General features: G+C 37.1%; 9 protein-coding genes across 9 annotated transcripts; all 9 read left to right on the top strand.

The window, feature by feature from the left end:
• Positions 1 to 728: 728 nt before the first annotated feature.
• TM35_000024410 (putative RNA editing complex protein MP67) lies at positions 729 to 2,675 on the top strand (the record flags this gene model as incomplete). Its single annotated transcript, XM_029021759.1, has 1 exon — positions 729 to 2,675. The coding sequence occupies one exon, from the start codon at positions 729 to 731 to the stop codon at positions 2,673 to 2,675; it is 1,947 nt and encodes a 648-aa protein (XP_028887181.1).
• A 314-nt stretch (positions 2,676 to 2,989) lies between these two features.
• TM35_000024400 (uncharacterized protein) lies at positions 2,990 to 3,379 on the top strand (the record flags this gene model as incomplete). The annotated part of the gene is made up of 1 exon (XM_029021758.1): positions 2,990 to 3,379. One exon carries the CDS (start codon positions 2,990 to 2,992, stop codon positions 3,377 to 3,379), a length of 390 nt encoding a protein of 129 aa, XP_028887180.1.
• Positions 3,380 to 3,724: 345 nt separating this feature from the next.
• Positions 3,725 to 4,186, top strand: TM35_000024390 (40S ribosomal protein S18; the record flags this gene model as incomplete). Its single annotated transcript, XM_029021757.1, has 1 exon — positions 3,725 to 4,186. One exon carries the CDS (start codon positions 3,725 to 3,727, stop codon positions 4,184 to 4,186), a length of 462 nt encoding a protein of 153 aa, XP_028887179.1.
• A 335-nt stretch (positions 4,187 to 4,521) lies between these two features.
• TM35_000024380 (40S ribosomal protein S18) lies at positions 4,522 to 4,983 on the top strand (the record flags this gene model as incomplete). Its single annotated transcript, XM_029021756.1, has 1 exon — positions 4,522 to 4,983. The coding sequence occupies one exon, from the start codon at positions 4,522 to 4,524 to the stop codon at positions 4,981 to 4,983; it is 462 nt and encodes a 153-aa protein (XP_028887178.1).
• A 328-nt stretch (positions 4,984 to 5,311) lies between these two features.
• Positions 5,312 to 17,800, top strand: TM35_000024370 (dynein heavy chain; the record flags this gene model as incomplete). Its single annotated transcript, XM_029021755.1, has 1 exon — positions 5,312 to 17,800. The coding sequence occupies one exon, from the start codon at positions 5,312 to 5,314 to the stop codon at positions 17,798 to 17,800; it is 12,489 nt and encodes a 4,162-aa protein (XP_028887177.1).
• A 501-nt stretch (positions 17,801 to 18,301) lies between these two features.
• On the top strand, positions 18,302 to 20,401 carry TM35_000024360 (uncharacterized protein; the record flags this gene model as incomplete). The annotated part of the gene is made up of 1 exon (XM_029021754.1): positions 18,302 to 20,401. One exon carries the CDS (start codon positions 18,302 to 18,304, stop codon positions 20,399 to 20,401), a length of 2,100 nt encoding a protein of 699 aa, XP_028887176.1.
• A 1,420-nt stretch (positions 20,402 to 21,821) lies between these two features.
• TM35_000024350 (uncharacterized protein) lies at positions 21,822 to 22,433 on the top strand (the record flags this gene model as incomplete). The annotated part of the gene is made up of 1 exon (XM_029021753.1): positions 21,822 to 22,433. One exon carries the CDS (start codon positions 21,822 to 21,824, stop codon positions 22,431 to 22,433), a length of 612 nt encoding a protein of 203 aa, XP_028887175.1.
• Positions 22,434 to 22,715: 282 nt separating this feature from the next.
• Positions 22,716 to 23,225, top strand: TM35_000024340 (40S ribosomal protein S10; the record flags this gene model as incomplete). Its single annotated transcript, XM_029021752.1, has 1 exon — positions 22,716 to 23,225. One exon carries the CDS (start codon positions 22,716 to 22,718, stop codon positions 23,223 to 23,225), a length of 510 nt encoding a protein of 169 aa, XP_028887174.1.
• A 267-nt stretch (positions 23,226 to 23,492) lies between these two features.
• Positions 23,493 to 24,002, top strand: TM35_000024330 (40S ribosomal protein S10; the record flags this gene model as incomplete). Its single annotated transcript, XM_029021751.1, has 1 exon — positions 23,493 to 24,002. The coding sequence occupies one exon, from the start codon at positions 23,493 to 23,495 to the stop codon at positions 24,000 to 24,002; it is 510 nt and encodes a 169-aa protein (XP_028887173.1).
• Between the last annotated feature and the right edge of the window lie 213 nt (positions 24,003 to 24,215).

Below are 24,215 nucleotides of genomic sequence, written 5' to 3'. Positions count from 1 at the left end.
TTTTTTTTTTTTGCTCTCTTTGTTTGTTTACGTTTGTTTGTATTTTGATTTTCTTTTTATGTTGTTATGGAGGTGTTAACTTGTTTGTCCATGTGTGTACTACATCTTTTGTCTTTACTCGTCTTTTTGTGTGTGTGTGTCAGAAGAGCGTACTTACACAGTGTAGAGGTATACGAGTATGCACTTCTGTGGCTTCTCACTTTATTGAGAGAAGTCTAAGAAAACGTCTGTAATCCATATTTTATTTATTTATTTTTGTTTTCTTCTGTTTTGTTTTGTTTTATTTTTTTTTTTTATTATTCGTCGATATTCGTCTTTTTACGTATTTGATTTCTTGTTATTTGTACCAACTCTGTTTTCTCTGCACGATAGATGTCTTTTTAACATTTTTGTGACCCTTCAAACTGTTAAGAAATGGTTCTCATATCCCCATTCTCTATTTCTGAAGTGGGATTGTTCATCTCTTGCTGGAGTATATAGTGTATGTGTATATTCTTTTCTGGTTTTCTTTGATTTTGTTTTCCTCTTAAACCTGTACGCTATAGGATGCCTCTGTTGGATTTGTGGGTTAGTAAGTGTTCGTGTGTGTCTGTGTCTGTGTGTTTGTAAGGTTACAGGATTATCACACTAGGATCTCTAGCATAGAGACATAAAGAAGGAAATAGACACAAACACACTCGTACTATATATATATATATATACGCACAAACAAATATAAAAAAAAAAAAATGATATCTAGAGGTTTAACTACACGTGGTACAGTTGCTTTTGCTACTACTAGTAGTAGTAGTAGTAGTATTAGTGGTTGTGTGAACTCTCTCTATTCATCAGGATCAGTGAATAAAAAGAAAATTACATGTAGCCACGCAGATCTTCTTGCATGGGGATTGTCATCTCCTGAACTTGATGCTGGTGTCTCCAAGTCTGAGATGAATCGAATGAAAACACGTTTCTACAATGCCGGACAACGACGTTGCACGTTGTGTAATGAATATCTTGAGGCCTCTTTCTCTGCTCACTGTGGATACGTGGGACACATGGCCCGTGTGGGAATTCTCGAACGGGCTGTATCGATACTTCAAAAAGAAATAGCCGACCTTAATACAAATACAGTGAATTCTCTACTAACAATGAAATCAACAAGTGTGGCACAGAAAGTACAGAATCTTGTAGATACTTGGTGGAAACGACTGAATGAAACAGAACAAGGTGCAGTTCTTGATTATAAACGTATCGCCCCACTTAGTGCACCAACCGCTAAAAAAAGACTTTGGCGTGTACGTTTCCTCTTGGAGTTTTTAAGAGATCGAGAAGTAATACGTGATAGTTTAAGTACTTCAAAATCTGTGGTTCCAGGTGATGGATCTTTTGTTCGTACAAAACGATTTGAACGTAGTGAGATGATTGGAGATAATATTGTAAAAGTTGTTGTTCCAGATCGACTAACGCGTTTATTTCCAGCAAATGAAGGTGGGGTAACGTATAAACTTGGATATATTCAGCAATTGCTGGATAGTAATGAGGGACTCTTACAGATATATGACTATATTGATCTTGATACCATTATTGGTGTAAAACTACCTAATAATAAAACCAAATCTGATGTAGTGGAATCTCTTTTTGGTGAATTACAAACTTTTTTATGGGCTAGTGAAATTGCGTGTGGAATTTCACAATATCCTGCGATTCCTAATTCCGAACACCGTTACGTTAAGGCTCTTGTGGAACATCTCATGAATGAACTCACTCACATGGTCATTATGTGGCGTATTGAAACAACACTGGAGAATGCTAAAGATTTTCTAGAAGAAAAACTGCAACGGAAACTACATCACCAGCAGAGTACTAAAAGAAGTGAAAGTGGCGCTATAATTATTAAGGAAAGTGAATGTGATCGTCATCGTTATGCTCTACTGCCGCTTTTACTCCCGTTTTCATACTTGACTACTACCATAGCAGGATCAGGAGGCACCAAAGCTACAGGGGCATCAGAGCAACATTTTAGTAGACATATACCCCTTCCATTGCAAATAACTCATCACATACAAAAAAAAGGAACTCCTTTGATGTTATTTGACAAACCTCTTTCTAGACCTTCGGTGATGGTACAACATTACAGAGGCCGGATGCGGGTTGTACAATGCGAAAAGATTTATAATCGAGAAGTACTACAGGCGTTATCTAATCAACACAAGTCTTTACAAATGAGTGCTGTCGTGATGACATCATCATTATCTAATAACAAAAAAAGTAGTCCCAGTAATGGAATGCCAGTACGAGAGGTAATGAAGCATAAGATGGAAGGGCATCAACAACAACAACAACAGGGTATTGGTGTCCCATGGGGGGAATTGGCTGCTGAGAAATACCCAACATGGTCTCATGATGTACGTATATCGTCTTTGCGTCAATGTGTAGATGACCATCTGACGCGGCGAGGTGTTTACTTGGAAACTGTTAACTGGAATGATAAGATTACTACTCTAGCACGAGATATGATGAGTAGATGCTCGATTGAAATGCCTGTACTGCAAAACGAACCAATGAGGAGAACTGAGAAAACCTTAAGAACAAGAGACATGAAATGTACAGAAACTCCGATGCAACCTGTTACTACAAATCAGACGTTGGAAAGTGTGATATGTGAACCATCTTTAATGCACAAAATGCACTAGCCCCAACTTTATGGGTTAAGAAAAAAAAATTTTTTTATTTGATTGATGAGTTTATTGCGTTTCATATTATCTTGTTTTATTTTGTTCTGATGGTTTACAGGTATCTATTCTGTATGAGAAGGGAGTTTTTTCTTTTTTTTTTTTTTTTTTTTTACATTATTAGTCTTTCTGTGTGTCCATATATATCTTCGAGATGGGTATGTTTATCTATGTAAGTATATGTATATACATAAGTGTACACTCTTTTTTTTCTCCTTCTTGAAAATGGCAGAGAGAAGTAGCTTTAACGTTTTATATAAAAGAGTAATATAATCATGATACATGAATCATCACCTTTTAAAGGCAGAATATTCGTTTTTCTGCTTACATTATGTTTACTCCTCCTAGTTACTGCTCCTGTACATGCCAATACAAATGTAGAAGAAAAGCGAAAGGAAAAGTGCGGTACTTCGACAGATTGTGTACATGTGAGAGCATCAAAGGCGCAGCTGCTGGTAGATGATTTGTGGTTGGATAAGGACACTCCAGATACTGTACTTGGACGTCTTCCACCTTGGTTTGGACCTAAGCGTCCCTGTGCTTTGCTGTCAAACCAGAAAAAACTAGATGCATCACAGACACTTTCAAGTCAAGGAGTTGATATTGGTGCTCTTTTAGACATGGTATCAGAAACGGAATTATCAAAAGAGAGTCATGACCTGTGATGAGGGGAAAGGATCTCTTTTTTGGATTAATTAAAAGGTATATGTTTACTTTTGCTGCGTTTATTTTTATTTTTTTTTCTTTCTTTCACCGTTACTTCCGTTCATTATATCGCTGGAACAGCTCTGTATTAACGTGTAGTGGTGAGGGAGAAAAATTATGAGCTTGATGACTGACATAGTTTTAACGTACTTTTATTATTCTTTTGAATTTCTCTCCTAATTACATGTTTATTTGCCTCTCTGTTTGATTCTTCCTTTTTTTCACACACATAAATGAACACTTTTACTTTCCTTTTTTTTTATTATTGTTTTTCTGGACTATTTATAGGCAATCAGACAGAGAAGATGTCTCTTACGCTGCAACCCGACCACTTCCAACACATTGTGCGTCTGCTCAACACCAACGTGGAGGGCAAGCGCAAGGTGCCATTCGCACTGCGCATGGTGAAGGGTATTGGCATCCGCTTTGCATACATGGTGTGCAAGAAGGCCGGCATTGATGTGGAGCGCCGCGCTGGTACACTGACCGCTGAGGAGCTCGAGAAGGTCTCTGAGGTCATTGCCGACCCCGCCAAGTTCAAGATCCCCAGCTGGTTCCTCAATCGTCAGCGTGACCCCAAGACGAACAAGACTGAGCATCTCTCTAGCTCAATGGTCGACACACGCCTTCGTGAGGATTTGGAGCGTCTGCGCAAGAACCGTGTGCATCGTGGTGTGCGTCACGCCTACGGTCTCCGCGTGCGTGGTCAGCACACTTGCACGTCTGGCCGTCACGGCAAGACTGTTGGTGTGTCCCGCACAAAGTAGAGATGACATCTACTCTTTTGGTAGTAGTATGCTTGCCAATGAAAGGTTTCCTTTTATTTTCGTGTTTTTTTATCTTTGGTTAACCCAAATTCTTTTTTTTTTTTTTCTTCTTCTCCCTTGGATGGGGTTTCTGTGTTTGGTGGGATGAACATCTCTTGTTCCTCCAATGTGAAAAAAAAAAATAGTGATGCCCTGTTTTTTTTTTTTTATGTTCTTCATAAAATGTTATTTTTCTTTTCTTCTTTTTTTTTTCTTTTGCTTTCTTTTAATTTTTCATATATCTCGTGTTGGGGTTTGTACTAATTGTACCCTTACCTTTTACAAAGACGGACAGGATGTCTCTTACGCTGCAACCCGACCACTTCCAACACATTGTGCGTCTGCTCAACACCAACGTGGAGGGCAAGCGCAAGGTGCCATTCGCACTGCGCATGGTGAAGGGTATTGGCATCCGCTTTGCATACATGGTGTGCAAGAAGGCCGGCATTGATGTGGAGCGCCGCGCTGGTACACTGACCGCTGAGGAGCTCGAGAAGGTCTCTGAGGTCATTGCCGACCCCGCCAAGTTCAAGATCCCCAGCTGGTTCCTCAATCGTCAGCGTGACCCCAAGACGAACAAGACTGAGCATCTCTCTAGCTCAATGGTCGACACACGCCTTCGTGAGGATTTGGAGCGTCTGCGCAAGAACCGTGTGCATCGTGGTGTGCGTCACGCCTACGGTCTCCGCGTGCGTGGTCAGCACACTTGCACGTCTGGCCGTCACGGCAAGACTGTTGGTGTGTCCCGCACAAAGTAAGCATATGAGCGTGACTCAAGAAATGGTTGTACCGGTTTCCTGTTTGTTTATACTCTTTTGTTTTCATTTTCTTTCTTTTATGTGACCTTATGGGTTACTTTGTAAGGAAAGGTATTTTTTTCTCTCTTTTTTTGTTTTCCCCTTTTTTTTCTGTGGGGGTATTGGGAAGAGGTGTGGTAGTTTTGATGGACCTACTTCTCCCTATTATTCTCTTCTTTTGTTGTCATTTGATCTTTTACTGATTTTTCTTTCTCTTTTTTCTCTCTCTATCTATCTATATATCTCATGTATTAAGTGTTGTTTTGGGGGGCGGAGCTTCATAGCTTGTATGTCTATTTCCTTTAAGGAACTTATTGCACTCCGTCGTGTGCACTTGGCACAACAACAGCAACAGAGGAAAGAGAACAGAACCACCACCGCCTCTGTTACGCTTGACTCTCTAAATAGGTACACACGTGGAACAGAGAATTCTCCTCAGAGTGAGGTTGATGGCAGCGAAAATGATGTTGAGACAGTTGAACAACAACAACAACAACAGCAGCAACAGCAGTCTCGGGAACAATCGCAAGAACCTTTTTGGTTAAGAGATGAGACGAATGAAAGGAGTCCACCCCGTCAACGGCCGTGGTCTCAACCGGTCATTGGAAGATATGCTATGGAGGAGGAAGTTCCTCGTAGTGAGGAACCAAAGGTATTTGTACCGTATGAAACGGTTAGGGGTGACCTTCCTAGAGCTGAGGTCATGCGACGTTGGCGACGACGATATGATGAATTTTCAGTAGAAACGATGTTAAAGGAAATGAACATTATAGTGGATGGAGAGATGCCTGATGAGATACCGGGTTCCTATCACACATTACTCCCTCTTGATGCTTTTGATGATAAACGTTTTGAGGAACTTTCACCAGAAGATTGGTTAGCTAAACGTGATGGATCGGGTGGTGTTCCGTGTATGGTATTACGTCATGTAGGGAAATGGCGTTGGTTTAACGGATCTGTAACATCATGGGATAAGGAAACGAATCTCTTAACTACACATCTTCTTGAAACCGATGGAAATGATGATTCTACTTCTCCTCTTCAAAATGAAAAGAGAGATATTATTACTGTACCTCGTGTGTATGTATGCTTTAAAGCAGAAAATCCACGTAATTTTGTTGAACGATTTACTGAAGCATTTCGCATGCGAAAATTAGTAGAAAGTGTACTTCGAGAACAATTATATGTTGAATCTATTCCACCAGATGAATTTCAGGTTATTGATCCATCTGTATTGACTCGTATACATCAATTATCTCTTAATATACCAATTCTTTATGAGAATGAAGCTACTTTAAATGTAACAGAAGCTCTTGAAGAAGTTCGAACGGATTATTCCCGTGTAATGAACCTTGAATTATTAAAAAATGTAACGAAACATGGAGGACTTCTTCAACTTCTTGGTGGATCAACACTTCCTCCTGCAGAACCTGTTAAGAAAGTACAAGAACGTGGAATTTACAAATTGCGGAATAATTGTTTCAATGATGTCTTAAATGCTTTTAATCGTGATTCTCTTATTGCTCGAAATGATCTTTCTATTGGTGTTCTTCAACGTGTACGGGAAGGAAATGATGCATTAGAATCTCGTAGTGTATTTCGTATTGGTCAACCTCTAGATGAGGTTTGTCCTATTATGATGGATGCTTTTGAAGAATTACAACTTGGATATATTAGAGAAAGTGCCCAATATTTACGAGAAACTTGGGTTCCTGGTATTTCAGACTACATTAAACGTGTTTTTTCTCCATTTACTGGGAATGATGAAATTAATCTTCACCTTAGTGAATCTGAATATGAAGGATCCAAGACACAACGATTGATGAGTACTATAACGATCCAAATGCAGGATTCTCTTCGATTATTATTAAGGAAATCCCTTTTTGATTTTGCTTCCTTTATTGATGAAGCTGCAAAATATAAAGTTACCGTACGAGGTATGACAGACGTGGAAGTAGAACCTTTAGTTGAAAAAGAACATGTACGAATAACTCCACTTTTTAAAGTAATACTTGTAGATGATGAGAATCGTGTTCTTCATTATGTTACTTCCGCTACAGATTTTTCCAAAATGCTTGTTGAACTTGTCAAGCGGTGTTTAACATTGCATACTGGAGTACGTTCTGTAGAACGTCGACTTTTTAGTTTTTTATACGATCCTGCCACCGCCTTTGTACCTTCTATAGATACAAAAGATGCTGATGTTCAAGCTTGTATAGATCAACTAAATCAAACCCTTTCACGTGCGGAAGTACCTCTTGAGACGTATTTATCTATGTATCAAGAGTTTACAGAACTCGTCGCGCTTGACGTGACTCAATATGTAGAATATTTTAAGACACAGTTTACCACTACGAAAGGTGTAGTGGAGGAAATTCAACGGCACATGGATCAACGTTTGGAGATTGAGAAACGTATTCCACGTTTTGTAAATCTTGGTCTATTTCAAGTAGATTGTACAGATTTAAAATTACGTTTATCTAACAAATGTTCTAATATTGCCAATATGCTTTTAAATGTTATGATGCAACGGGCGAATTTAAAAGCTTCAGAAGTAAGTGACGCATTTCGAGATCTTCGTGAAACTCTTATGAAGTCTACAGAAACACCAGAAGAAGTTGTAGAAAGACAAGAGTTTATAAAGACTATTCCTGAAAAAGTTTTTGATTTACAAGCCATGATTGTTGAAATTCAGGAAATTCATGCTATTCTTGATAACTTTCAAGTTCCTCTTGGTGAAGAAGATTTTAATAAAAAATGGGTAGCCATTGGATGGCCAGCAAGATTAGATGATGATATTATTCAACGACAACATGAACTTGAGCAAACAAAAAGAAGTCTTATTATTAGTCTTCGTAAATCACAAGAAGCATTTCAAGAGAAAATTGATCAAATGCAACAAACTGTGGAAGGTTTCCATCGTCGCACAAACGTTAATAAGATCAATGATATTGTAACAGATGTGAATGCCGTACTTGAACATATTCAACTTTTAATGGAAACAGCCAATACTATTAATACACATGAGTCTCTTTTTGAACTTGACACTACAGATTACAGTGTAGTACGTGATCTCTCTGCTGATTTTGAACCTTTTGCCTCACTTTGGCTTACAGTTCATGATTGGAGTTCAGCCACTCGTGAGTGGAATAATAAACCTTTTATTGAGATTGATGCTGAGGCAATGGAACAGCGAGTTATAAAGAATTATCAAACGATTTGTAAAAGTAGTCGTGATCCTAAACTTACTGAAATTCTTGTGAATATAGCCCAAAAAACTAAAAAGAAAATTGAAGAATTTAAACCCATGTTACCTTTTGTAAAGTATTTACGTACAGAAGGTTTAAAAGATAGACATTGGGATCAAATTTCAAAAGAAATTGGTTATGAAGTGAGACCTGGAAAAACTCTTATTGCCCTTAATGATCTCAAAACACTAAAAGTAAATGAATATGAAGAAATTCTTCTTCGAATATCTGAAGTGGCATCCCGTGAGTATCAAATTGAGATATCTCTTAAAAAGATGAAAGCCGAATGGGAAAGTATAGGATTAAATGTACAATCCTATAAATCTACTGGTTGTTATGTACTACCAAAGGATTCTGTAGATACAATTCAAGAAAAATTGGATGATCAAATGCTTATTACACAATCACTTGGATTTTCACCATTTAAAAAGATGTTTGAAAATGATATTACCATGTGGGAAACATCTCTTAAACAAGTTCAAAATGTTATGGATGAATGGCTTATTTGTCAAAAGGCATGGTTATATTTAGAACCAATCTTTCAATCAGAAGATATTATTAGACAATTACCTCGTGAAGCGAAAAGATTTCAAAAAGTAAATGAAAATTGGCGTAAACTTACCAATAAAGCTCATGAAATAGAATTATCATTGGATTTTTGTATACTTAGTGAATCTTTAACATTATTTAAAGAAAATAATGAACTTTTAGAGCTTATTCAAAGAGGTTTGAATCAATATTTGGAAAGTAAAAGATCTTCCTTTGCAAGGTTTTATTTTCTTTCGGATGATGAATTACTTACTATACTTTCTGAAGCTCGTGATCCTCAGAAAATTCAACCTCATTTCCGTAAATTATTTGAAAATATTATGGAAATAGATATGCGAGAACCAAATAATGAAATGTATGGTATGTATTCACAGATGCGAGAATATATACCATTTGATCAATCTATTATTCCTCGTAAGAATATTGAGAATTGGTTAACAGAAATTGAACAAATGATGCGATTATCTATTCGTTCTCAATTATCTAAAGGATTAAAAATTTGTGCTACAAGTGGTCGTGAAGATCTTATTCTTAATTCTCCTGGTCAAGTAGCTATTGCAGTAAATCAAATTTTATGGACACGTGATTGTGAACAGAGTTTTAAAGAACATGGTTCTTTAATTCCACATGTTCCAAAAGCAAAGGAAAATTTAATGGAACTTGTAGAAATTGTAAGACGTCCTCTTTCAAATCTTCAACGAATGAATTTAAGTGGTCTTATCACTATTGAAGTACATGCCAGAGATATTGTAGAACAATTAGCAGAAGAAAAAGTAGATAGTGTATTTGCTTTTGAATGGGTTTCACAACTTCGTTCTTATTGGGAAAATAATGATTGTTTTTTGCGTCAAGTGGAAGCTCAATTTCAGTATGGTGGAGAATATCTTGGTAATACCACACGTCTTGTCGTGACTCCATTAACTGATCGTATTTATTTAACTCTCACAGGAGCTATGCATATGTTTCTTGGTGGAGCTCCTGCAGGTCCTGCGGGTACGGGAAAAACAGAAACTGTAAAGGATCTTGCTAAAGCGGTAGCTAAACAATGTGTGGTATTTAATTGTCAAGAAGGAATGACCTATGCATCTATGGGAAAGTTTTTTAAAGGATTAGCTCAAGCTGGTGCGTGGGCTTGTTTTGATGAATTTAATCGTATAGATGTAGAGGTGCTCTCTGTGGTAGCTCAGCAAGTATCATCATTACAAGAATCTGCACGTACAAAACAATATCGTATTTGTTTTGAAGGAACAGAAATTATAGTAGATCCATCCTATTCTGTCTTTATCACAATGAATCCAGGTTATGCTGGACGTACAGAATTACCAGATAATTTAAAAGTTCTTTTCCGTCCAGTGGCTTGTATGGTACCAGATTATGCGATGATTGCAGAGATTCGTCTCTTTTCATTTGGTTACTCCAATTCACGTGCATTAGCACAAAAGATGGTAGCAACATTTCGATTAAGTTCTGAACAACTTTCTTCACAAGATCATTATGATTTTGGTATGCGTGCTGTGAATACGGTTATTTCTGCCGCAGGTCTGATGAAACGTGAATCTCCTGACGAAGAAGAAGATGTGTTACTTCTTCGTGCCTTACGGGATTCAAATATGCCTAAATTCTTAGAACAGGATCTTATTTTATTTTCTGGTATTATTTCTGATTTATTCCCTGGTGTGGAACTCCCAGTACGGGATTATGGATCTTTACTAAATGTACTACGTGAAAAGGCAATAGAAATGCATTTGGAACCGACAGATATGTTTCTTAAGAAATGTGTACAATTGTATGAAATGAATATTTTACGACATGGTCAAATGATTGTGGGACCAACAATGGGTGGAAAAACATGTGCAACTCGAGTTCTACAAGCGGCAATGACAAAATTACGAGTAGAATTAAATGAAGAACGTTTTGCAGAAGTACAAATACACTGTTTAAATCCAAAATCTATTACGATGGCTCAATTATATGGTGGATTTGATGATGCCACAGGAGAATGGCGTGATGGTCTTGTAGGTGAATTATTTCGAATTGCCGCTCGTGATACATCCGATACGAAACATTGGATTTACTTTGATGGACCGGTAGATGCACTTTGGATTGAATCTATGAATACTGTATTAGATGATAATAAGAAACTTTGTTTAATTTCAGGTGAAATTATTGCCATGACACCTTATATGAGTTGTTGGTTTGAAGTTGAAGATCTCGCCGTGGCTTCACCCGCTACCGTTTCTCGTGCAGGTATGATTTATATGGAACCTGTGAGTTGTATTGGTGTAGGGGCTTTTATCTCTACATGGTTACAACATAGACTTCCCAGTACAATGGATCCATATAAGGAAGTACTTGAAAAATTATCCACCACCTTATTTCCTATACTGATTGATTTTGTTCAACAAGAAGTAATGGAATACAGTCCATCAGTTTGGCCAAATTTGGTTATTTCATGTTTTAACATTTTAGAAGCTTTGTTAACACCATTTACCCCAACAAGAGCCACAGAAGTACCACAAGAACGATTAGAACGATTAAAAGAAATTTATATGCATTTATTTGTCTTTTCTATTGTATGGTCTTTTGGAGCTACAGGTGATATGCAAAGTCGTCAACGATTTGATAATTTCTTACGAGATCAATTACATGATTTAAATGTTGGTATTGAACTTCCAGTTATTGGTTGTATTCAAGATTATGAATTTGTAGTAGATGAGGCACGATGGATTCTTTGGACTGATCGTTTAGCGACATTTAATGTACAAGTAACGGCACAGAATGTAGCGGATATTATTGTACCTACGGCAGATGTCGCTCGATATAAATATATTAATAAACTCCTTTTACAGAAATCTTTCCATACTCTTTGTTGTGGTCCTACTGGTACTGGTAAAACGGTATTACTTCAACAATTATTAATGAATGAGATGCCAAAAGAGTTTACACCCATTTTCTTTACATTTTCTGCCCGTACAAGTGCGAATCAAACACAAGATTTGATATTTTCTAAATTTGATGTCCGACGTCGAGCTTCACCCCAAATTTGGGGAGCTCCTGTAAATAAAAAGTTTATTATCTTTATTGATGATATGAATATGCCAGTAAAGGAACAATATGGAGCACAACCACCTATTGAGATTTTACGTCAATATATGGATTATAAAGGATGGTATGATCGTAAAACACGTGAATTCTTTCAAATTGTGGATGTTGTCTTTACAGCCGCTATGGGACCCCCAGGAGGAGGAAGAACACATGTAAGTCAACGTTTCCTTCGTCATTTTAATCTTATTTCTTTCCCAGATGTGGATGAAGATAGTATGAAACGTATTTTTGTTTCTATACTAGAAAGTTATTTTAAACCTTTTGGTGAAGATGTTCGTACAAAGTTATCATCTGTTGTGGTAGCATCTATAGAAATATTTAATACCGTTACCAAAGAACTTCGTCCAACCCCATCACGTCCACATTATCTTTTTAATTTACGTGATCTTTCTAAAGTGATGAGTGGACTTCTTAAAGCGACTCCCAAGACAACTACTTCATTGGTGGCACTTCTTAGATTATGGGTTCATGAGGAATTACGTACCTTTAAAGATCGTCTTACAAGTGAAGAAGATAGAGAATGGTTTGATCAACAATTGCATAAACAGGTGGAAAAACATTTTAAAATGTCTTTTGATACAGTAATCCCACCTGAAAAAGGAACCGATGGTTTATTATTTGTAGATTTCCTTAATACAAAATCAGATTTACTCGTTTATGAAGAAGTACAAGACCCTAATCATCTTGTGAAGACATTAGAGGCAAAATTGGTAGAATATAATAATATTTCTTTTCATAAAATGAATCTTGTTATGTTTGCTTATGCGGTTGAACATATTTGTCGAATTGCCCGAGTTATTCGAAAACCCAATGGACATGTTTTACTATTAGGTGTAGGTGGTTCTGGTCGTCAATCCCTTTCTCGTGTAGCCGCATTCCTTAATGAGTTTGAAGTCTTTCAAGTGGAAATATCAAAAGGTTACTCTATGAATACATGGCGTGAAGATATTAAAACAGCCTTAAGACGAGTAGCCTTTCATAACAAACAAGTTTTATTCCTTTTTACCGATACACAAATTGTGAATGAATCTATGTTAGAGGATGTTAATAATCTTCTAAACTCTGGAGAAGTACCTAATCTCTTTGTTGGACCAGACTTGGATGAAGTTTTTAATGCTATGAAACCTGTTTGTATTAGTGAGGGTATTCATCTTGATAAGGTAAGTATGTATGCCAGATTTGTAAAATTTTGTAAATTTAATTTACATGTTTCTCTTTGTATGTCACCTTTGGGAGAAACCTTTCGTAGTCGTTTACGTATGTTTCCTGCACTTGTAAATTGTTGTACCATTGATTGGTTTACCGCATGGCCTACTCAAGCTTTGAGAAGTGTGGCACATAATTACTTTAGTAATCTAAAACTATTAAAAGAGAATGAAGTTAATAGTTGTACAGATTTATGTGTGATGATTCATCAAAGTGTGGAAGATATCTCTATTCGTTTTCTTGAGGAAACAAGACGTCATAATTATGTAACCCCAACTTCTTTCTTGGAATTACTTCAAACTATTAAACGATTACTTGAATCTCAAACTGAATCTGCTAATATGCGAAGACATCGTCTTCAAAATGGATTAAATAAATTACGAGAAACAGAAGTTGCAGTATCAGAATTACAGCAAACACTTGCCATGAATCAACCTATTCTTCTTCAAAAGAGTGAATCTATTAAAAGACTCATGGAAGAGATTGTGGTTCAAACCGCATCTGCAGAAGAAACCAAGAAGGAAGCTGAAAAGGAAGAATCTGCAGTGGCTGCCAAACAACGTGAATGTGCGGCAATTGAAGAAGAAGCTCATGAACAATTAAGTGAAGCTTTACCGGAATTAGATCGGGCATTAGAGAGTTTGGCAAACTTAAAATCTTCACAAATTACAGAAGTGGCGGGTTATAAAGCCCCTACACCTGGTGTAGTGATGACTATGCAGGGAATTGCCATTTTATTCCAAATTAAACCCGTTATGAAAGCTGGTGGACCAATGGAAGAGAAAAAACCGGATTATTGGGCAACCGCAAAGGAACAATTATTAAATAATCCCAATATGTTAATGCAGCGACTCATGACTTATGATAAGGAACATATTCCTGAACGACTCATACAAGCTGTGATGCCATTAGTCACATCGGAGGATTTTACACCTAAAAAGATTGCCGGGGCGAGTCAAGCCTGTGCGGCGATGTGTCAATGGACTCATGCGATGGTGAAATTTCATGAAGTAAATAAAAAAGTGGAACCCTTACGGCAAAGATTAGCAATTGCACAAGATGATAATCGTGTTTTTCAGGAAAAACTTCGTTTAGCACAGGAACAATTAGAGGCGGTGGCGATGAAATTAAAAGGTTTACAAGATGATAAGACAAGAGCAGAAAATGAAATGAAAGAACTTGAAGAAGTTGTTCGTATGACAGAAATTAAACTTGGTAGAGCCGCTATGTTGATTGATGGATTAGCAGGAGAAAAGAAAAATTGGACAAGTACTTTACAAGAAATTAATGAAAATTCTAAATTTTTATTAGGTAATATGATTGCCGCTGCAGGACAAATTGCATATGTTGGACCTTTTACAGCTTCTTACCGAAATGATTTACTTCAATTATGGAAAAGTGAATTAGAAGCACATCAAATTACACATAATCAACAACTTTCTGTTTATCATACTTTACAAGATCCTATCGTGACTCAAAATTGGAATGTATGTGGATTACCAACAGATGTATTATCTATAGAAAATGCTATTATTATGACAAATGCACGTCGTTGGCCTCTTATGATTGATCCTCAAACGCAAGCTAATAAATGGATTCGACAAATGTATCCAGAAGGAATGGAAATATTAAAACCTAGTCAAAAAGATGTTATTAAACGTATTGAATATGCGGTTCGTTCAGGACGTCCTGTACTTTTGGAAAATGTTGGTGAAACTATTGATGCTAGTCTTAGTCCTCTTTTAGCTAAACAAACCTTTATTCAAGGTGGACAAGAAATGATTCGTTTATCTGAACATCCTATTCCATGGAATCCTGATTTTAAATTCTTTATGACTACAAAATTACCAAATCCACATTATATTCCAGAAGTTATGGTACAAGTTACCTTATTAAACTTTTTTATTACCCCACAAGGTTTAGAAGATCAACTTCTCGGTGTGGTAGTTGGACAGGAACGTAAAGAACTTGAAATGCGTCGAAGTGAATTAATTAAAATGAATGCCTCTATGCGAGCTGAAGTAGCAGAAATTCAAAAAACTATTTTACGAAAAATGGAAGAGGTAAAAGGTGATATTCTTGATGATGAAAGTCTTATTGAATATCTTAATCAATCCAAAACGACTACAGATGAGATCAAAACAAGAGTTGCAGAAGCTGAAGAAGCAGAAGTAGAAATTAATGCTAGTCGTGAATTATATCGTCCAGTTTCTCGTCATTCTTCATGTTTATACTTTTGCTGTGCTACACTTTCAAATGTAGATCCTATGTATCAGTATTCATTACAATGGTTTGTACGACTCTTTATAAATGGTATTGAATCTTCAGAACCTTCGGATGAATTAGAAACACGACTAACGAATCTTCAGGATTATTTTACGTATAGTTTTTATCAGAATATTAGTCGTTCATTATTTGAAAAACATAAAATTATGTTTTCCTTCTTCCTTTGTGTCCGTATTCTTCAGCAAGGCAATGCTATAGATGATGATGAGTTCCGTTTCTTATTACAAGGACCATCTATGGCTACGAAAACACAACCCAATCCGGCATCTTCTTGGCTTAGTGATTCCACATGGGCTGAAATTTGTTATCTTTCTAACAATTTTGCAAGTTTTAAAGGGTTTGCCTCTCACTTTTCAGATAATCTTGAATATTATCGAGATATTTTCATGTCTTCCATGGCCCATAAAGAGAAATTAAAAGGTGTTTATAGAGACCGAATTACACCAATGGAACATATGATGTTTCTTCGTTGTCTTCGTCCAGATAAACTTATGGAAGCTGTACAGGATTTTGTAACGGAAAATCTTGGGGAACGTTTTATTCGTCCACCCCCATTTGATCTTCTTACTTCTTTTAAAGAATCTAATCCTACAACACCACTTATTTTTATTCTTTCTCAAGGTGCAGATCCTTTTGAAGATTGGAAAAAATTTGCGGAATTACAAAATATGGGTAAAAAATTATCCGATATATCTCTTGGTCAAGGACAAGGTCCACGTGCAGAGCGAATGCTGCAAGAAGGAATGGAAAATGGAACGTGGGTACTTCTTCAAAATTGTCATTTGGCAACTTCTTGGATGCCGGTGTTAGAACGATTGGTGGAATCTATGGGAACAAGTGGTATTCATCCTTCATTCCGTTTATGGCTTACTTCCATGCCAAGTCCACATTTCCCTGTTTCGGTATTACAAAATGGTGTAAAGATTACAAATGAACCTCCTAAAGGAATGCAAGCAAATGTGACACGATCTGTATTAAGTTATCGTCCGGAATATTTGGAAACTTGTGCAAAACCAAAAGAATTTAAAAAATTATTTTTTGCCATGTCTTTCTTCCATGCCCTTATTCAAGAACGTCGAAAATTTGGACCACTTGGATGGAATATTGCCTATGAATATACTTCTGGAGATTTGGGTTGTTGTATTGCTCAAATACGTATGTTTTTAGAAAAATATGAAGAAGTTCCATATAAAGTTATTAAAGAATTAAGTGGTAATATTCACTATGGTGGTCGAGTTACGGATGATTGGGATAGACGTACACTTAATACAATATTAGAAGTTTTTGTTACTCCTGATGTTATGCAAGATGGATATTATTTCTCTCCTTCTGGAGAATATCAATCTATTCCTGCTGGAACCCAAAAAGATTACCTAGCTTATATTGATTCTTGGCCTCTTAATACTAATCCTGAGGTATTTGGATTAAATGAAAATGCTGATATTACATGTGCACGTAATGAAACTTTTGAAACATTAGAAGCTATAGTAGCTTTACAAGGTGAGGCAGCGCCAAAGAGTACCTTGGGAAAATCTCCTGATGAAGAAGTTATGGAACTTGCTCAGTTTATTCGAGAGAAAATAAGTGAACCATTTAATATTATTGAATTTAATAAAAAATATCCAACTATTTATGAAGATTCTATGAATACAGTTCTTGTACAAGAAGCTATTCGTTTTAATCGTCTTACCGTAGTGGTACGAGAAACCCTTGAATCCCTTCCTCTTGCCATTAAAGGTGAAGTATTGATGAGTCGTGAACTTGAAGAAGTTTATCGCGCTCTTTACAATAATCAAGTTCCGGTAAAGTGGGCAGAACGAGCCTACCCAAGTCTTAAACCGCTTGGAGCTTGGGTAGATGATTTAGTTCAACGACTTTCAATGATTAATACATGGTATGAACAAGGACACCCAAATGTATATTGGATTTCTGGATTTTTCTTCCCACAAGCTTTTCTTACTGGTATATTACAAAATTTTGCTCGAAAAATGAAAATTTCTATTGATACCGTTAGTTATGGTTTTGAATGGATGAATACAGAACACAGTACAGTGACGGCTCCTCCTGAAGTGGGATGTTATATTCATGGTATCTTTATTGAAGGAGCTAGAATAGACCGATTTACATTACAATTGGAAGAATCTATGCCAAAGGTGTTATTTGAACAAGTTCCCATGTTATGGCTTAAACCTGTTATTAACAGAGCGAAACCAAAGAATGATGTGTATGTGTGTCCACTGTACAAAACACTTCGTCGTGCTGGTACGCTGAGTACAACAGGACACTCTACAAACTACGTTCTCACGGTGGAAATTCCCACTACCGTTGACCCCAAACATTGGATAAAACGTGGTGTGGCTCTTATTTGTGCCCTGAACTCTTAAGAACACAGTATTGCGTTGTGTTCAATGGAAAAAAGAAGAAAAAGAGAGGGAAAGAAAGGGAAAGAATGAAAGGAAAAAAAAAAAAAAAAACCAAGAACATCTTTGGAATGTTTAGCTATGATGTATTTTATTTTCTTTTTCTTCTTTCTACGCGGTCCGTTGACGCGTTTATTTTATTTATTCGTTTCTTTCTTTCTCCCTTATGTATAGACTGAGAAGACACAGTAAATGCTTGTCTCTAGAAAATATTGTTGTTGTGATATATTTGTTTTTTTTTTTTTTTTGTATTCCCATTTTTCTTATTGGTTCATTTCTTTCTTATAAAATGTGTATTAATATCTTGGATATTTTTTTTTTCTTCTTTTTCTTTCTCTCTTTTTTTTTATTTTATTTGTTAGATTTCTTTTATTTTTTTATTTTCTTTTTTTTTTATTTTCACAAACAAAAACGGTACTGTAAGTAGGAAAAAATAAAGGGAGGGAGGGAGAGAGTTAAGTCATCATGGAGGAAAATGAAGAGGTAGCAAACCAACAAGAGCAATCTACAAAGTCTCAAGTATTTCCAAGTAATATTTTCTGTGGGCCTCTGCTGTTGATATGTATGCCAGCTGTTCTCTTATTTTACAGTATAGCTGTTACTCTTGGAATGATAACTGCCATGTCGGATAGCTATATAAACATTAAGAACCATAAAAATGTAGTTTATACGGATACTTCTGGTGGAGCCGGTTCACAAAAGTCAATACTGATGATTCCTGGGTATAGTATAAATATTGGTATGCTTTACTTCACTATAGGACCATCATACTTTTCTCGAAAGACATGGAATTTGATTCCATTAAATCCTTTACTGAATGCTACCAATACTATAGATCCATTACTTCCAGAACTTATTCGTGATGCTTTTGTGAAGGTTCGTAGTGATGCACTTCAGCTGGGGTTTGCATCAGCGGAAACCTGTGGAGGTATCTCTGCAGATTCCGTAATGGGAAGAAGTAATTTTGTAGTGGCAGCTTTAGTTATTGCCATTATTTTCTTAGCAGGTGTTGTTTCAGTAGGGGCTTATTTTTTTGTCATCTTAACTAAACCGATTGCTCAGTTTGGTGGACATGTAAGTACATGCTGGGCGAGAAAAGAAGTTGAATTGTATGGAGGTGAGAGAGAATTAATTACTACGGCTATTGTTCTTCGAGAGAGACAACGAATGGAGCGAATATTAATTATTATAATGACTGTTTTTGGTATAATAGGAACTGTTTTCTTTATGATGGCATTCGCAATCATGCAAAATATGTTTTCTTCAACATTAAAATGTCAACGACCATTTTGTGATACTTATAATCTAGCTATGGAACAACTTTTTGTTCTTTTGCCCTCAGGAGGATACACATTTTCATGTAATACGGGAACTTCTTCTCGTACACTTCTCACAGGAATTATTATGGCTTTTTTGGGAGTAGCATTTTTATTACTTATTCTAGGGATTCATGTTGTTGTGTCTTGTTCAAAGTTTAAACTATTAAAACCCTCCGCGGGAAGGCATATACCGCCTGATGAGAATACACTACGTAATCCAATGAGATCTGATATGCCATCTCCAAGTTCTTTGGATTCCAAACAAGAGGTAACGGAATCTTATAGTTGGTTGGAATCGGTACCTTCCCGTTTGCAACTAAGAAGGAGTGTGGAAGTAGCACCTCATTCCAGGGAATATATAGAACTTTCCTTACAATGTATATTGGGTGAAACACAGAAAGGTGTAGAGCTTGAGAAGAAATATCTTGGGGATCAAAATGAAGAACAAGAGGAATCCATTTTAATAAGAGCAGAAGAAAGTAAACGTACTATTTTATATAGTGAAGAAAATTTGGAATTTAGAGCAAAATTTCGTTGGATTAAACGAAAACTTTGGTATGGGGAATTTATGCGTCTGTTACACCTGCAATCTCTTAATTTGTATTTTGCCCCTTTGCTAGACCTGCACGCCGAAGAAACATTTTGCCGACAACATTTATGGATTAATAGTTGTAGTAAACTACAAAAAAAATTAAGAGACCTAAAATCAAACGCGGTTCACTGTGGTTATTTTCGAAAATATATAAATTCAGTTATATCAGAGGTGGAATTAACCAAAGAAGAAGGATTGGATTTAGCTTCTCACTACAACCCAGAGGATGGTATTTACAAGTACAATGTACCAACAGATGAGTGGCTTCGCGCTGCTGATATTACTCCTACTTCAATGGAAAAGGGTGATGGGGCATTTGACTCCGCAGATGCCAAAAAGAGTTTGGAATTGTTATACTCACCGATTTCGGTTAATGTTTCTTCCACAGAATCGTTTGAAGAGGATAATCCTGTTCGTTTGTCACCATTAGAAGACCTAATTAATATCCCATCAAGCTCCAAGGTCTCGTTTTCAAATGATTACTTTGAAGAAAAGTATGCTGATCTTGTACAAAAAGCTCAAAGGACAAGTCGTTTAACACAGAAAAATTTTCATGGGCTTGTAAATGGATATGATTATATTTACAGAGATCCCTCAGTTTTTGCAAATGGTTTCTCCGCTTCATGTAGTGAATCATTATATAGACACTGTTAAAGGAAAAAAAAAAAGTGTTTTTGAAGGATCTTTTGACTCTGAGTTACGTTTGTTGCAATCTCCTCTGTAGATTCTGTGTTTGCTTTTTTTTTTTTTTCTTCACGGCGTTTTTTTCTTTTTTTTGTCTTTTTTTATGGTTCAAAAGAGAAAGGAATTCTTCTTTTTTTTTCTCTTTTTCCACTCCTTTGTCCTTAGACTTTTTTTTTCTTGTTTTTCTTCTATCTTCATCTTTGGTGATGATTTTTTCTTTTTTTTTTTCATTCCTACGATTTGGAAAAAAAAATATATATATATATAAGTGGGTTCTTTTTGATTTTGTATGAGGCGTGTTGTAGGTTCGTGAGTAACTGTGTACATTTCTTTTGTTTTTTTTATCATTTGCCTCATTTTGGTAGCATTGGCAACTGGTGGTATGTGACTAAAGGATACCAATAATAAATCCTCTGCCGTAATTAATGCCTACTATTACGAATGACCCAGAGGTTGCGGTAATTAATTGTTTTGGTGTTTTTTTTTTTTTTTCTTTCTTTCTTTTTTTTTTTCATTATTTCCATTTCCTTATATGTTCTTCTGTCGATCATGAAAAAGGAAAAAAAAGAAGCAAATAATTCTTGACCTACTTAAAACTTTGGAAAGGACTTCGTTTTGGTTTTTTTTTTTTTTTTTTTCTTTTGCTTTTTTCCTTCGTTTCGCAGCCCACCAACACCCATTAGTCTTTTCTTGTGGAAGGATCTAGTGGGGAAGGGAGCCTAGAATCTGAACCACTTCTTAAGTCCTATTGTGTGTTTATGCTCTACCAGCTGGTAAAGTAGGGTTAAATAAACCTTCCAATGTTTTTTTTAGAGGTAGGGTACCTATATCGCAAAATGCACTATGTGTGGATTATTTTCCTCTTTTTTTTTTTTTTTGTTTTCTCTATTTCGCTGTATAATAAGTTTTTTTTTTTTCTTCTCCAAGCAAATAAATGTGTGCTCATTATTTCAATTCTTTTAGAAAAATCATGGTAATGATATTCGATACGGATTTCTTTTTTTTTTTTGTTCTTGTTATTGTTCTCCTTTTGTGTATGTATGCGTGCGTGTATATATTTGGGTACATCCTTAGGAGTCTGTATCTGTTTGCGTGACCTTTATTATTTCTCTATAGGTTTCATGTATGGATTTCTTTGATTGTAGATATCAAGGAGTGTTGAACATATATGAACCTATGTGTCATAGTGAAGAAAAGAAATTGGAGAAGGGAGAGTTTTTTTTTGGTTTTTTTTTTTATGTTTAAGAGGTATTTATTCTCAGGGCCACTCTAAGAATGAGTTCAAGATTAAAGTTTTTTTTTCCACTCCCTTTCTTTTGCTTCTCTAGACTTTTTTTTTTTTATTTTAATTGACAAGGCAATAAATTGAAAGGGTTAGAAAAGTATAATAATGTCAATGTCCAAGTCACCCGATACATTTAACGCGTCACGTGGGCGTGTTCGGGTAAACGACATTCAAGAGGATGAAGAACGTGCTAATGCCGCGTATGCAGAGAAGCACAACCTGCAAAGTTTATTTTCTGAGTTATCTGAATATCTTTCTGATAAAGACCCCAAAACAGAATTAGAAGCTGAGCGATGTCTTTTGGAATTTCTTTCACATCGAAAGGCAGAACGAGATCGTGCTGCATTACGGCTTCATTTCACCAACTCTTTTGAAGTGAACCTGGATAATGGAAGGAAAATATTGAAAGTTCAGGTGGGTCAAGAAACATCAACACTCCTCTTAGAACAAAGGGGTCGTGTCTGGAACATGGATGAAGCCTTTGTAATTTCTCTGGAGAAGATGGAGGAGCTAACAGAAATGTTTTACGAGCTTGGTAGATTTGTAGTAGATGTGCCAAAGGGAGAACAAGGAGGATTTATTAGTATTGATGATCGAGATGTTTATTTTCTTTCTGCGGGCAGAGATTGCATGGAAGCAGGTGATGAGCTGTTTAACTTGGCTATGCATATAAGCATGCAACAAGGGGTGAAAAGTAGTACAAGTGAGGAGAAATAATCGGGAAAAAAAAAGAGGGAAATAGGCAGAAAAATGTCGGTGAATAGTGAAAAAAGTCTCAAGTTTTTCTACTTATTGGCTTATTTTTTGCATTATTTTATTTTATTTTTTTATTTACTTACATTCTCCGTATTATTTATGGATTTTTTTCCTTTTTTTTTTTGCTATTTCAAATCATTCTTGTATGAATGCATTCTGACGTACTGTTGATATTCCCTCTATCATGAATTATGCCCTCCTTTTTATTTTTTTTTTGTTTTTGCTTTACAGCTCATCAGAGAGATGACCACATACGTCCCCAAGACTGTGCGCGACGACGTCTACCGCTTCTTCTTCACTGAGGGAGTGGTCTCTTGCAAGAAGGACCCCCTCGGGACGTGGACCGGCACACTTGGCGGGAAGGCCTTCCGAGTGCCCGCACTTCAGGTCATGCAGCTCATGCGCTCCATGAAGAGCCGCGGCCTCATTAAGGAGCAGTTCGCCTGGCGCCAGTTCTACTGGTTCCTCAACGACGAGGGTGTGGAGTACCTCCGCAAGTACCTCTTCCTCGCCCCAGACGCCGTGCCCAACACACACAAGGCGGAGTTCAAGACACTGGAGCGCGATGGCGTTCGTGGACGTGGCCGCGGTGAGGGCCGTGGACGTGGACGCGGTCGTGGCGAAGGCCGTGGACGTGGACGTGGTGAGGGCCGTGGACGTGGACGTGGCTTCCAGGGTGAACGCGACAACTACCGCGCAAACGCCGCTGCCGCCGTTGAGGGTGATGTCGCCGCTCCTGTTGCTGCTATGTAAGTTCTTTGATGGCAGTTCTGTTTTGTGAGAATCTTTATTTTTCATTTTTGAAATACAATTTGATTTTTATTGTTATTGTTTTCGTTTTCCATGCTTGAATCATGGTAAAACCTCTGTTTAATAAAGAGGGTTTTCTCCTTATAAAAAAAAAATATAATTCTGAAATATTTTTCTCTTTTTTCTCTTTTTTTCTTTTTTCTTCTTCACCCTTGTGTGTTTAATTTTGGTATTATTGGTTATCTTCTTACTTTAACAAGTTACTGAAATATGACCACATACGTCCCCAAGACTGTGCGCGACGACGTCTACCGCTTCTTCTTCACTGAGGGAGTGGTCTCTTGCAAGAAGGACCCCCTCGGGACGTGGACCGGCACACTTGGCGGGAAGGCCTTCCGAGTGCCCGCACTTCAGGTCATGCAGCTCATGCGCTCCATGAAGAGCCGCGGCCTCATTAAGGAGCAGTTCGCCTGGCGCCAGTTCTACTGGTTCCTCAACGACGAGGGTGTGGAGTACCTCCGCAAGTACCTCTTCCTCGCCCCAGACGCCGTGCCCAACACACACAAGGCGGAGTTCAAGACACTGGAGCGCGATGGCGTTCGTGGACGTGGCCGCGGTGAGGGCCGTGGACGTGGACGCGGTCGTGGCGAAGGCCGTGGCCGTGGACGTGGTGAGGGCCGTGGACGTGGACGTGGCTTCCAGGGTGAACGCGACAACTACCGCGCAAACGCCGCTGCCGCCGTTGAGGGTGATGTCGCCGCTCCTGTTGCTGCTCAGTAACTCTCGGTAACGTTATTGATTTTTTCTTTTATTTACTGCTTTACGTTGTTGTGTTTTTTTTTTTTCATTATTCTTTGGTTTGACTTTGGGTTGGTGAAGGATGTCTCCAATGATTAGTTTTGATTTTTTTTTTTGTTTTTAATCTCATGATATATTTGACCTTTTCCCTTTATTTTATTTTCCTTGTATCATTGTGGGGTTTCCATGCATACT

This window comes from Trypanosoma theileri, assembly GCF_002087225.1.
Source record: "Trypanosoma theileri isolate Edinburgh chromosome Unknown TM35_Tth_2_V1, whole genome shotgun sequence".
Classification (NCBI taxonomy): Eukaryota; Euglenozoa; class Kinetoplastea; order Trypanosomatida; family Trypanosomatidae; genus Trypanosoma; species Trypanosoma theileri.
Note: the sequence above shows the minus strand (reverse complement) of the source record. Positions and strands in the feature narration are given on the sequence as shown.